General features: G+C 37.0%; 1 protein-coding gene across 1 annotated transcript in view; it reads left to right on the top strand.

Annotated features, from left to right (window-relative positions):
* The window catches only part of LOC120944379, a 62,404-nt gene that overhangs the window by 33,146 nt on the left and 14,746 nt on the right, over positions 1 to 14,512 (top strand). Inside the window, exons 27-37 of the mRNA XM_040358435.1 lie at positions 2,481 to 2,587; positions 3,321 to 3,433; positions 3,905 to 4,075; positions 5,876 to 6,123; positions 6,851 to 6,954; positions 8,050 to 8,168; positions 9,330 to 9,488; positions 9,715 to 9,923; positions 11,329 to 11,435; positions 12,199 to 12,311; positions 12,835 to 13,005. Coding sequence (XP_040214369.1) covers positions 2,481 to 2,587; positions 3,321 to 3,433; positions 3,905 to 4,075; positions 5,876 to 6,123; positions 6,851 to 6,954; positions 8,050 to 8,168; positions 9,330 to 9,488; positions 9,715 to 9,923; positions 11,329 to 11,435; positions 12,199 to 12,311; positions 12,835 to 13,005 — 1,621 coding nt within the window. The remainder of the gene's footprint in view (positions 1 to 2,480; positions 2,588 to 3,320; positions 3,434 to 3,904; positions 4,076 to 5,875; positions 6,124 to 6,850; positions 6,955 to 8,049; positions 8,169 to 9,329; positions 9,489 to 9,714; positions 9,924 to 11,328; positions 11,436 to 12,198; positions 12,312 to 12,834; positions 13,006 to 14,512) is intronic.

Consider the following 14,512-nt stretch of genomic DNA (forward strand, 5'->3'; position numbering starts at 1 on the left):
ATGGGACAAGGAACAACCAATGGAAACTGAACACTTGTACATTGAAACAGACTACAGATAAACATAAAGGGATTATGGCAAGCAGGCAGCCTCTCAATAAACATCCCCTGCGGAGAGATGTCTCCAGTCCAGACCATTGTCTATGTGCCATTTACCAACACAATTAGACAATGTAGCATTACATTACATTACATTATCTCAATGCCAGCTTGTCCCCAGGTCTCCAGTCTCTTCTGGGCCATAATCTTTGGGTAGGAGGCCAGCCCACAGTCCCTTTAAAAACACACAGTGACAGTGGGTTCTGTCACATATAGGAGGTCAACTTCAATGATGCAGATAACAATAAGTAGATCCACAAGGTGTCATTTATTATGTGTTTCCTTATAGATAAATGTTCCCAGCAATTCATATGTTACAAAACAACATGATCTTAACTAAAAAATACATCCTAATACATTTGGGTTTCTTGTAAGACACTTCTATTTTTATTGCTCCCCTTCCCAGAAAGTTGGGTAAAGTAAATCCTTGCCCATTATTTCCAGATACAAAAATTAACTGTTTAGGGCTCTTTCACACGGAGCGGATCCGTATTGATCAGCTCCGTTAGCCCGTTTGGCTCAGTGGGGATTCCTCCATAAATCCCCGCTGAGCTGTTGGCGGACAGGGCGGTCCCCGCACACAATGCAGAGACCGCCCTGTCTCTCCTCCGCTCTCATCTATGGGGAATCGGATGAATACAGACCGTAAACGGACTTGTAATAAACGGACCGTTTGTCCGTAGGTGTGAAAGGGCCCTAAGGTACAAACTAGCAGATAAGGTACTTGATACATAATATTGGGGAGAGGTGTTTTGTAGTTCACATGGGTAAACTAATATGGACACAGAAGGCAATACAAAAATATTTAGAGGTGTTTAAACCGTTTTAATTTCAACAAAAGTTTTAAATGGAGGTCCTCTGAGAAATGTAATATTTATAAATAAAGTGGTATGGGCAGCACAGTGGCTAAGTGGTTAGCACTTCTGCCTGGCAGCACTAGGGCTGTTGGTTCAAATTCCAACCACACCCCTATACCTGTACAGAGTTTTCATTGTCTCCCTGCAGCCTGCTTAGGTTTCCTTTGGCACTCCAGTTTCCTCCCACAGTCCAATGGCATGCTGGTAGCTTAATTGGCTCCTGTCTATATTGGCCCTAGTAGGTGTATGCATAAATGTGAGTTAGAAACCTTACATTGTAAGCTGCTTGAGGACAGGGACTGATGTGAATGTACAATATACATGTAAAGCACTGTGTAATAAATAAATAAAGTGGTTGTAAACCATTACATCTATCCAGTGAAGTGACTGGCCTCAGGTGATACACATAGATTAAACAAATCCCCCTACATAAGTTACACCTGCTTATCTTCAGCCTTCTCTTCTCTACATCCGTTCAATTTCAAAAATGTATACAGCTTGTCTGAGCTTTGCGAAAGCAGGGGGTGAGGAGAGCTGATTGGACCTTCCCACCTTCCCACAGCACGCAGGAACAGAGCTGAGGCTGTCAATCACAGGCTGTGCTCTCCCCAACACCTTTTTTTCTCTTGGTGTCGGGAAAACTTGTCAGAAGTGGCTCATAGTAATAGCAAAGTAATGACTCCCAGTGCTTGTAGTGATGTAGTAGTGGGTAGATAATGAATTAATTGTTAATATAATGTGAGTAATTTCCAGCAGCAACCTGATTCTTCCAGAGAGATGCATTTATTGAAACTTCAGACAGAACAAGTCCATAAGATACTTGCAACAGATGACAAAATCAAACAGAGTAAATATAAAATAGGTGACAGGCTATTTGTTCAGCATTCGCCTTCAGAGAACCCAGGTCCTTCTGTCACCTTCACGGAGAATGAAAAGTCTGACTGCCAGCTTGAATAGTCCACCTGAAATACTAGTCTGAAACTGGGGGATTTCTGCTCGGTCAACCCAAAATACTCTTTGATCTTATTGTTAATAAAAGTGAAAAGCCTCTACTTGTAATTACCATCAATAAATTATTCTTCTATGGTTCTTTATCATCCTTAAGTATGTAAAAAATGTACCCTTTGAAATGTTCAATTAAATTAACAGGCCATACCTCACATACTTAGGTAGACTTGCATAAGATCAACATATCAAAGGGTCATCAGATGTCCCTTTGTTGGTTTGTTGGCTTGGACGACTCAACCATTGTCAACTGAATTCTGGCCTGGTCAATATTGTCCTATATTTATACATAAATATATATATATATATATATATATATATATATATATATATATATATATATATATATATATATATATATATATATATATATATATATATTATCCTACATAAATCGGCCAACATATTACAACAGTGCTCTGGATTGAGACAAGAAGAAAAACAAATTATGTCTCAATTTCATGTCATAGGTTTAAAACCAAAAGTGCTGATATCCTTATTATTTTTATTTTTGTTGCAGAGTGAAGGCTTTCAGTCGTGATTTTGTATTAATGGAGCCAAAGGAAAAAGAAGATATATATCAGTACTTTATTAAAATTTATTTGATGGATCAGTCCACTGGTACAGGTAAATCTCACAATAACAATGATTAACACTGGGGGTGATTAAATAAAGCTAAATACAAGAGTGGAAAGACTGGAGATCTGCTCACAACTTTTTTCTCTTTCTTCTCCTCTTTATTTTTTCACTTCTTGATCTTTTCTGAATGTATGTTCCTAGTTATCTATTGTATATTTACACAAAGAACATAATTGTTCTACTGTTGCCCTTGACATTGATCTTTCAGGCTCTCAGGGCCAGGGGTTGACCACTAATCACAAGATCTCATATTGTATGTTTTATGATTGTTGATGAACTTTTTTGTTTTATTTTTTGTCATGCTTCTTTAGCTGAATAGCTCTTATGGTAACTGAATTACATAATTGTTGCATAACTATGGCTCTGGAGCAACTGCTCTTGCAAGGTGCACAGTCTATTTGCCTTTAGTAAATCAACCCCTATATGTTACTCCCTATTAACTCAATTGTAATGCTTGAGTTTTTGTGATTATACCAACTTTCTATCAACTGTGATTACTTTGGATTTCTACCATTATAACTAGTATTGGAAGACAAAGCTTTGTCTTTTCTACAATTAATGTAATGTTGACTATGTTCTTCTACAATATAAATTGATTAAAAGTGTTATTTATTTAAAAAAAAAAAACTATCTTTGTTGGAGTTTATGTTTAATATTCCAGTTTAATGGTATTTGTTAACTTTGTGAGCATTAAAATATGACATTATGTTTTCTCTTGCAGGTATTGCCTGTGACTCAACTAGTTTGAAAGTTTGGGTTGTTCTAAACTTAGCAGATTTTATTGAACAGTCAACAATTCAGGACCTATCGGCATTCAATCAAAACTTTTCAAAGGTGAGAATGTGATACACTGAGTAACTGAAAGAGGAGGATTTATAAATTATAATGCAAAGAATACCAATGTAAAATATGCAACATTTGACTAAAGAAACACAATGGCTGCCATTGCTGGCAAAAAAACCTACATGTGCCTTTGTAATTCTCCTTGTGCCCCAGTTCACACATGTGTGTCTTGTGATGCGATTTGAGATGGCAAATTCATATGACAAGTAAAACTAAATGTGTTGAGAGTATTTAGATAGATGTGGCTGAGTCTCATTTCGTTTTTGAAAAAGGGTCCTGTGCATTTTTGGACAGTAAGATTTGAAATCACTTTTTTAGAGTTGAATGGGATTTAGTATGTTTTTTCACAAACATACTAAAAGGTAATAAAGGAGGAAAAATGCTATTATTGCCTACTTGTTGCAAACATGTGTCTCCTGAAAAACTCATATAAATCAGTACTCTTCTGTTTTTTACCTATAGTTTGAGAACCCAGAGACCTTGTCTGTAGATGAACTGGTGGATTTGACATTCATTGCGGATTCCTTCATGAACACAACTTTAAGTACAACTCTTCTGGGTCTCATCAAGGAATTTAAGAGTTATAATATACTCCTGAAATATCTTATAAGAGTACAAACTACAATGTGTCAGGTAAAACTTTACCCCATGCATTTTTCTCAAATCTGTATCTTGAAACAAAAAGTTATTTCCCCCATCTTCTGGGTCAACCAAGCTGGAACTCATAACAATTTACACTAGACAGACCAGTACATTTTAGACACTTAACAGTTATCTGACTTTATGCAAATTATTAGTTTTTGTTTTGAATGGTGTAGGGAAGAGTTAACATTTTTGTTGCACTTTTTTTTCTGTGTGTGAGAGGTTAAGGTTCGTTTTTTCCATAGTTCTTGCCTGTGTAACGCCTGTACAAGAAATGAGTAGACATGTAGGATTCGTTTCGTTACAATTTAAATTTTCAGATAAAAATGTTGTTGTTTGGAGATTCAGATGTATCCAAATTTCCATATCACAATAGTAATGAATTTCAACAAATCCAAAATAAAATATAACAAAATTAATTATGTGAATTTCAAATTGAATTTAAAATTGGAAATGTACTTAAACTTGAATTTTTTTTTTATAAATTTGAATTTTAAATTGAAACTTCCTGCAATAAGTACAGTAAGGTATACAAATAAAATAGCATGATGATTCATAGGCTGCTTTATAGAATAGAATATAATAGAATATAAAAGAAAAGAATAGAATAAAACAGAATAGAATATAAAAGAACAGAATAGAATAAAACAAAACAGAATAGTATAAAAAAGAATATAAAATAAAAGAATCTAATACAATAGAAAAAAATAGAATACAATATAAATAGATAAAAATATAATGAAGTAAAAATAATATCGTTGTCTTCTGAAACAACTCAGAATATATGAAACACATTCCAAAAACAAATCATTCTAACATATCAAATATGGCAAAATTACATTTTTAACATAACGAATGAATCTGAAACAAAACTAAACACATTTTCCTTTGTGTATATCTCTAGAAATTGGCAGGGGAGGAGAGGGGGTTGTCACTGGGACAGGAAGGTACAGACAGCAATAAAAACACTGTTGTATATTCTTAATCTTAACTACTCTACTGAAAACTTGTTTTACAATTGCATCTACCCTACTGGAAACTTTTCTCATCTCTTCCTATACTTACGGGTGTAAGTGAGTGAGAATCTTTTAATTAGGGCCAAAGATGGCAATTAGAGAATGAAAGAGGTGCCAACCCTTCCCCACTCTAGTAAACACTAAATAAAACTTTTTTGACTGGAGTTAGGCGATAGCAAGCTGACAGTTATAAAAATGGCCACCAACGTTGTTGACAATTTGAAAGATTTCAGATCTAAAAGATCCTATTAGGGTTTGTTTTTCCATAAGGAATGCTACAAGCTATACTAGTGAAGAGGAATCTTTTTGCTGAATCATAACATTTTTACATGGGCTGAAGCGTCTTGTTTTTAGCAATAACAACGTGGGCTTTGGAAAAAAATAGCAAAATGTATTATGTATTTGTTGTAGCCAGCCTAATTAAAAAAAAAAAAAAGAGTCAACCCAAAGATTCCAATATGTGTTAAATAGTCCAACAGCAAGATCTTCCCGCCATAATCCCAGACTCTGTGCCTGTCCACCAAGTTTTAAGTATTCTTTCTCATAATTGCTTATTCCCGATCCTTATGTGACACCCTTTATAATGTAAAATAAATAAAAAAATAAAACAAGACAGTTGAAACTCTATTACACTGGTCAAGTGTGCACAAAGGAACTCAAGCAAAAACATTTATGTGAAAATTCAATTTTAGGTACACCAGACATTCAGTTGCCAAAATAGGCAAAACTTTTTCAAGCTGCATATACTAATACGCCATTGTTGATCACTTTGTAGCCCACCGATTCAACTTCAAACACATCATCTTGCGATCCTCTTCAACCAACATCCTACCTGATTTTCAGCACCCAGCAGGAACTTGTAAATAATGTTTTCTCTCTTCTCAATGAGGATTGGAGCCTCCAGAATATGACCGAATGGCTCCAGGTTTTCCACATTATCATTCTTGACTTTTTCCATGCAATCAACGAAACACAACTTTCTCAACTACCCTTACAAATTCCATGTGAACATTATCAGGCAATGTAAGTGTTGTTTGATGACCTTTCAGTATACTCTTCTAGAACTGTTTATATAAAAATACATCTTAGCTCTTTTGCGGTTTCTCTCTCTCTCTATTGGTTGAGTGGCACTATTCATTGCAATAGAAAGTCCTACAGATGTAGTGCTAGACAGATTCAAGAACTGGGTTAAAAAGGGGGATAAAAAATAATTTTCGGGAAAACTTAAAATTCTCTGTTTACTTCTGAAGTTTTGATCTCACTTCAGCACCCAATACTAGCAACACTTTGTATAACACCCTAAGCTTTGTAAGCAAAGGATTACGATAAGCATACTGTTTCAATGGCTGGAGTTTGGTTTACCAAACATAGAGGGGTACTGTGGTTGTTTGTTAACAGGAAAGCTGCAGACATCTAAATGCCACTATCAAAAAGGAATAATTGCATTAGAGATGTTTCACTTGACAAATAACGAATTTCTCAGTCATTGCATAATATTGTCTTCATTTAAAATAGAGCATTATTATTATTATTTAGTTGTTTTATATCTGCCTGCAGTCCAGCTTCAATGATAAAAAGAAATTGGGCAAATACAGATTATGCAGTTAATTAATACACAATGCAAACTTTATTCACTGATAAAACCATATCTGGTGGGAACTGAGGCAATTAATAATTGGATATGTGAAACTTCTCTCAACCTTATTTTTTAATTGATAGAATTTTTTTATATATCATTTAATTTCTACAGAGTAAAGGAGTTAAATTCCATATTTTATAAACTCGATGAAGCTGAAATGAGCGCAGTCTACATTTACTGCAAATCCTACTTGGACATGCAGAAAGACTTTGCAGGTAAGTTTAATATAATATCATTCTTAAAGGAAAAATCTCCTCAGATTTTTTAAATACTTTCTAAGCTGTTGACCCAGAGCAAGTGGAAAGTCCTCATTTTACTTATTAAGCGATTTAGGCAAAATTTGCTTGAAAAAAAAAGCAATGTACTCTTTTTTATTTAAAGTGTATATTTTTTACAGTATGTATTTAGACTAGTTTCATTTATTTCATTCAGTGTTATTTTTTCCCCATTTGTGCATTTGGTAACTGTTGTTTTTTGTGTTTGTTTGTTTCACTTTTCTTACTGTTTGATTTTGATTTATGTAAAAAAAGGTAAACAAAGAAGTTTTGGTAGGAAACAGCTCAAGGATAGTTGAAAAGAGCTTATGAACCACACTCAAGAACCATTTAAAGCCCATTGTACCTTAAAACACAGCAAAATCTATTTTGGCTTGATTTGCTCTCCATTTCATTGCTCCAAAATGGAAAAATTTCACCAAAATCTCCCAGTTTTCACAGAAATTTGGGGGAAATGGAAACTCACAAATTCAGTCATCCATCATAATTATTTCTGATATTACTTTGGGGGTTATTTACAAAAGGCAAATCCACTTTGCACTACAAGTGCAAACTACAAGTGTAAAGTGCACTTGAATGTGCAGTCGCTGTAAATCTGAGGGGTAGATCTGAAATGAGGGGAGGCTCTGCTAAATTTATCATCCAATCATGTGCAAGCATTTCCGTGCATGTCCCCCTTGGATCTACAGTGATTGCACTTCCAAGTGCATTTTTAGTGCAATTTCAAGTGCACTTTGCACTTGTAGTTTGCACTTGTGGATTTGCCTTTAGTAAATAACTCCTTTTGTCTTTACCAGCTGCATACTGGTTCCAGGTCAGGCTTTAGTATAGACAGCTGAGAGGTCAGCCAACTAGCATTTCAAGAAGCAGATGAGCAATAGCAGCTTTGCGTTTCTCTCAATAATTGTTTCTTTTTAAAATAAATCAATTATTGTACATATTTTATCATTATTGTAGCTATTGTACGTTCTTTTCATAGCTGTATAAAGTTGAAGAAGACAAGATAAAATTCTAAAATGTGCATTCTTTGTTAAGGGTCAGCCTGTGAAGATAACAACACTGATACTGAGATGTGGATTGACAAGAACCTGGGTCATTTTCTCATTCGTTTCACATTGTCAGAACTTCAAGAGTTATATCCAGACTTTGACATGGTAGGTTCTCCTTAGTCAGTTTTTATTCCCAGTTCCTGAACTGGCAATTGACAGTGAATGGTAAGGCATGCATAACCCAACCCAAACACCTTATGGTGTCTTCTTTCCCAATTATTTTTTTCTAAAAAAAAAATCTTAGCAATTGGGCAAGATTTTCTAGACATGTGCACACGTTTTCATCTGAAAAATAAATGTATTTAGTTGTTCCCGAAATTTGTTTTTATTTATTTAGTTTTGGTAAAAAATGCATTTGTCGGAAAATCCAAATTAATTAAGGTTGAATCTGTCAATTGAAGGCTTTTGGTGTCTGTTGAATGTACTAAGAAGATTCAGCTTAACTGTACGATGCCGCAATCGTACATTTCCGGTCGAATGCTCCGCCCACAAGATATAGTAGAATTGTAATGTTGTATGACTAGTAATAATTATATTTATTAATTATTATTACTAGTTAACCAACATTCAAATTCTTCTATAGCCTATGGGCTGAGCATTTGACCATAAATTTCCGCTCATGGCGATCGTATGTTTTTAGCTGCTTCGTTGAATCTTCATGTCTCTATAATATCTAATCTTTTCTCTCTATGTCGAATCTTTATTTCTATGTCAAATAATCTTGGACTAATAGAGTTAGGTTAGGCACATTCAACTGCAGGTTCAATAGACACAGATCGCTATTGTCACCGGCATGTTGAATCCTCTATCTGTATCGAACTGTTGTCGCCACGAAAAGAAAATAAAGCATTTTTTATGTCGGATCTTTCGGATTTTGGATTCTGCGCATTCATTATCGTTTGTTAAAACGAGCACGGAAATTCCAGAAATTCAGATGAAAATGCATTTGGACGAAAACAAATGCACGTCTAAGGTTTTCTGGTCTTCCTGGTCACTTTGAAGACAAAAGCCAGCAACACAGCCTTTGTCTTCCATCTTCAGACACAGGCAATAAGATACATAAAGCCAAGTTATTGATATCTTTTAAAGTCATACTGGTAGCTCATAAGATTAATGCTTATGATGATTTCCAAGGGTCATGATGAGAGCATAAAGACATAATGGGTAATCCACTGGGGGCTGTAATATTGGAAATGTTGGGAATGCCTAGTTTAAACTTTGATTTTAAAGATTTGTATCCAATGTTTTATACTCTTTTGTTATCAGAGTGTGCTTCTGAAGGTCATTACTCCAAATGATGCTGCTGTGCTACTGATCAAGTCAGACATCTTATCAAACAGCACCTTGTTAGGAGAAATCCTTAGTCTAATAAAACCCGAAGACGTCACAAACTACACAACCGCTATAACCATGGCAGCTGCACAGGTAAAGAGCTATGTATAGGTGAAGAGCTAAATAAAACACAATTTGCAGGTGCAGCATGCATTTTATTAAAAAAAATTACTTTGTTATAATTGATGGCATGTTTAGGCCCATTTGAGCTTTCAGTTTAAATCAACTAAATACATTCCAGGTGCATCAAATGGAAGAAAGTGAAGTGATATAATTTAACATTTTGTTTTTAATGTATTATTTTTCTCTTTTAATGTAGGCTAATCTTTCAGAATCCCAAATAACCTTCATAAAAGAGATTTTCCTGGAAACCATTATCATTAAACTGAGTGGAAGTGTCTCCCTTTATACAAGTGAAGAGTGGAAGATCTTGTTCCAAACTAACTTAGTTCTTATCCTACCTTCCATCACACCATCTATAGTACAGCTATTGCCAACAAACCTCAGCTGCTCATCATACCAAGAGATGTAAGTATATTGTACACTAAAGCTGGCCATACCTGGCTTAATCTGATTGCACAATTTCCTTTAGGTTTTCCAAAGGTACATAGTGTGAAGGTCTACCTAATCAATCCAGTGTAAAGTGTATATGGGAGCAAAATAAATAAGACATACTGTATGCAGTACACCTCTGCAATACATGCACATTACCCATTGGTTTGTCTCTTTAAGAGTTCACACACAACTGCACAAGAGGCAGCACTTTTCTCTTTTATTATTTTTTTTACGGATCTGAACAATGAACACAGATGTGTGGTTTGCTATGGATACATAAACACAGTCATAGAGATACATTTGCACTGCATTCAGCTGTAAAATGGAAATAGAAAATCTGTGTCCATGGTCCTGTGTATGCAGGGGTGGACTGACAACTCATGGGGCCCCCGGGCAATAGATGATTATGGGGCCCCTGGGCTTACAGATAGCCACCACGCCAGGAGGCCGTGCAGAGGCAGGACAGCTAAAATCGCGGGATTTTCACATCAAAAGCATGTCGGTTTCGGACATATCAGGGACAGATGTAAAAAAAAAAAGATTTTTACATACTGTCCCTGGTTTTATTGAGCCTGGCAACCCTGATGGGGCCCTCTAGTGGCAGTGCCCGAGAGTCCCAATGGTCAGTCCGCCCCTGTGTATATAGACCATATTTTATGGTGTACCCATGTAAATGTTTATGTTACATGTACTTTGTTTGACTTTGCCTGCATCCTAACAACAAAGGACAAAGCTGACTATGTCCCTGCAATGAAGGAGCACTATGCAGCAATACCTGTCTGCTTGCTAGCTATAAATGATTCTAGGCAGCTATAGTTGCCTGCAGCTTATATCAAGGAAGGAAGGAAAGGGGCTGGAACCAACTGCATTCTAGCAACAAGGGACAGTAATGGCAATAGCCATGGCTATATTGACAATGAATTATATGCCTGTGCATGTTATACTCCGATAAATATGGTAATAATCGGAAGATCTAAAGGAGATTGTACTATCAGATTGTAATGTGTGTGATCAGCTTTAGTTCAAGGATGTAATGATCATAACATTTGTGAACATGAAAGGGTATCATTTAGACACTTGACCTATTAAAGTGGAAGTAAACCCTCCTATTGTTTTCAGCCAAGGAAGCTGCCATCTTGGCCTCTGTTTAATCTGCAACTGCCACGATGCTGCACATGTGATCAGTTATGAAACCAGCCATTGGATGGTTTGACAGTTTGGTTGAGAGTACAAGCAAATGTGACACCTAGCATTTCCGGCATGCCGGGAATGTTAACTGTTTTTTAAACTATCAAATAGATGGGTTTACTTCCGCTTTAAAGGACATTCTGTTATACCTGTCTTCACAATAGCATACCTCTGTCTTTTTTTTTTTCAGATTGAAAGGATTAAGCATGATTTATGACCAGCTCACATCTAAAACTGCAGAAGCCATCTATGACCTTTTTATAAAGAAGTTCTTATATATGCAATCACAGAAAAATGGTATGGGTCCGTGTTTTGTTGAACAAATATAGGTTGCTGGTTTACTGTTGCAAATTTGTTGACCACCAGCTCCTGCCATGCTGGACAAGGGCCCCTTCTCCCTTCTTCCTGGAATAAGGAACACACCCACCTGTTAAGGAGAAACTCCCCCATGTTGTGCTCACTTTGTCCTGGCCTGAGGCTCCCCTTCTTGAATAAAAGAATGTCCACACCCACTTGAAGTCCAGCCATTTTCCTATTTTCTCCTCGTGAGTCCTCTTGCTGTGGGTCTCCACTTTGAGTCTCTCTCTCTTTTTGGGACTAGGCCTAGAACGCATTCTTCTCTTCACATTACAAATCTGCATAACATAAGTCAGGGGTAACGTGTTTCCATCCTACTTCTGGCCAGAATTCCAACCACACAAGAATTTAAAAGGACACAGACTCCACTTAAAACTACACCCAGAGTAAAGGTCTCTCTAAAAGGGGTATTACCACCTGCTTACAGGTTAGAAACATATAAAAGTGATTGAGTAGTACATCAAGTCTGCCCATTTTGTTTTGTTTTGTTTTTTGGGGGGATTTAGTTAACTTTTTTGTCTAAGTGTAGACCTATGTCTTTCCCAAGCATGTTTGAAGCCATATACTGTTGACTGTCTCACTACTAACTGAAAGTTTATTCCAAGCATTAGCTACCCTTTCAGTAAAATAATACATTCTAACCAAAAGTCCTTTATTTTTTATGTTTTTTACTGTAAAAAAACACATTGCACTCTTTTTATAGGGGTAGCATGTGAAGCCATCGACATTAGAGCATGGATTAAGTTAAACTTGGCCCTCTTCTTCCGGCAAGCCTCTTTCTCAGACCTTATGGACGTCAATGCTGATTTTGTGAAGGTAATTAGTAATTCTCTGGACAATATTAAAGTAATGATAACATTCTGAAAGCTAAACTCCAGGTATAAACACTTTCCTCATTAGTCACAAATCATTTAAATTCACTTTGAGAGCACAAGATGCCCTTGTAACCCAGTTATTTCTTTGTAAAAGTAGCAGTGACAGAATCATTGCTGTACATAGCCTGTGCAGAAAGCAGAGCTGTGGGAGGCGTCCTGCAGCTCTACCCACTACAGACTGTCTGCAGAAAACGATTCAAGGGGGCAGATAAAAGACCAGTCACCTTGCGCAAGGATAGAGCAGCAATGACTGGTCTTTATTACAAGAAGCTTCACACTGGATTACTACACAGTTTTGGAAGAAATGCACAAAGACACATCAATAACCATGACTCTTGTATTTAGATAATGACCCCCCCCCCCCCGGAGTTTAGCTTTCCAAAACTCATGAAACTGGTAGCAATCTTTATGGAGCATGTAAAGTTTAACTGTTATATATCCTATTCTTCTCTTTTACCACCTAGGTGTTAGAACCTACATCACTTACTGCATCTGAACTGGTTGACTTCACGTTCTTGGCTGACTACTTCCAAAACATATCTGTGGTCACTTCCCTTGTCAATCAGGTGGACCAGCTGAGCAACTGTACATCTTTGTTGGCATATCTTCTCAGAGTTCACAGCTCCTCATGTCAAGTGAGTGTTGCATTTTCTTTGTCAATTATGTCCAATTCGTCAAATAGGAGTATGTATCTCAGACTAATGGTCTACCTCTTTAAAAGCTATGAAGGTTGATAATATAAAATGTCACATTAAATATGTCGTAGCATAGTGTAGGCACATAAGAAAATAACTGTAGCAATCAAGTCAAACACTTAATTTATATTTTTCATTTACATACATAGTTATAATTTTGTGCAACCAAACAAAACTGGCCCCTAAAACCTCCGTCAGCCCCCCCGCCCCGAAGCACCCACCCCCCATGTTGAGGTCATGTAGCCTGGTATGGTCCAGGAGGGGGGTGCTCGCTTGCCCCTCCGATCCTGTCCTGCCGGGCTGCATGCTCGGATAAGGGTTTGGTATGGATTTTGGGCGTTGCCCTTAAAATCCATACCAGACCGAAGGGTCTGTTATCGTATCATTTTGGCAGGGGTTCCCCTTCATCCTCAGCAGACAAGTCGCATCGCAAGTCTGATCATCATGATCCGACTTCTTGTTGCGACTTCCATTCAAATCAATGGGCTCCCGTAGGGAATCAATGATTTTGAATAGAGGCAGAGAAACGCGGCTAAAAAGCATGCGTGGCTAAACGCAAAGCGCTGATAAAATCGTGATTTTAAAGCAGCGTTTTTTTTTTTTTTTTATGAAATGTAACACCTTAATAACCTTAGTTAATCCTAATCAGCACTAATAACCCTCTAAACCATTATTATTTGAACTTTTTTTAAATGTCATTAGTTCCAAGTTGAAAAAAAAACTTATTCCATTTTCAAAATCTTTGAGAAGTATTGTATGAGAAATGTAATTTTAGTGTCATTATACACTGTAAACAGGATAAGTTATAGAATAAAATGTATACTTTGGGCTAGATTCAGAGAGACTTACGACGGCGTATCAGTAGATACGCCATCGTAAGTCCGAATGAGCGCCATTGTATCTTTGTGCGCATTCTTTAAATGAGTTACGCCTCACTGTTGCCAAGATATGACTGACGTAAGTCTCCTACGCCGTCGTATCTTGGCTGCATATTTACGCTGGCCGTTACGTTGATTTACTCGTTGAATATGTAAATGAGCAAGATACGCCAATTCACGAACGTACGTACGCCTGTCGCAGTAAGCTACGCCGTTTACGTAAGACGTACGCCGGCGTAAAGATAAAACACCTCTCTAGGTGGCGCAGCCCATGCAAAGTATGGACATCGGAACTGCCGTCAGATTTTACGTCGTTTATGTAAGTCGTACGTGTATGGGGCTGTGCGTAAGTTAGGTTCACGTCGTACGCATTGAGCCGTCGTATCGTAGGGAGTATTTGCGACGTGATTCAGAGCATGCGTGCGCATGCGCCGTACCAACGGCCATTCATTTACATGGGGTCACGGTTACTTTACATGTAACACACCCACTACCTGCCTAATTTGAATTAGGCGGGCTTACGCCGGCCCATTTTCGCTACGCCGACGTAACTTAGGGAGCAAGTGCTT

This window comes from Rana temporaria, chromosome 6, assembly GCF_905171775.1.
Source record: "Rana temporaria chromosome 6, aRanTem1.1, whole genome shotgun sequence".
NCBI lineage: Eukaryota > Metazoa > Chordata > Amphibia > Anura > Ranidae > Rana > Rana temporaria.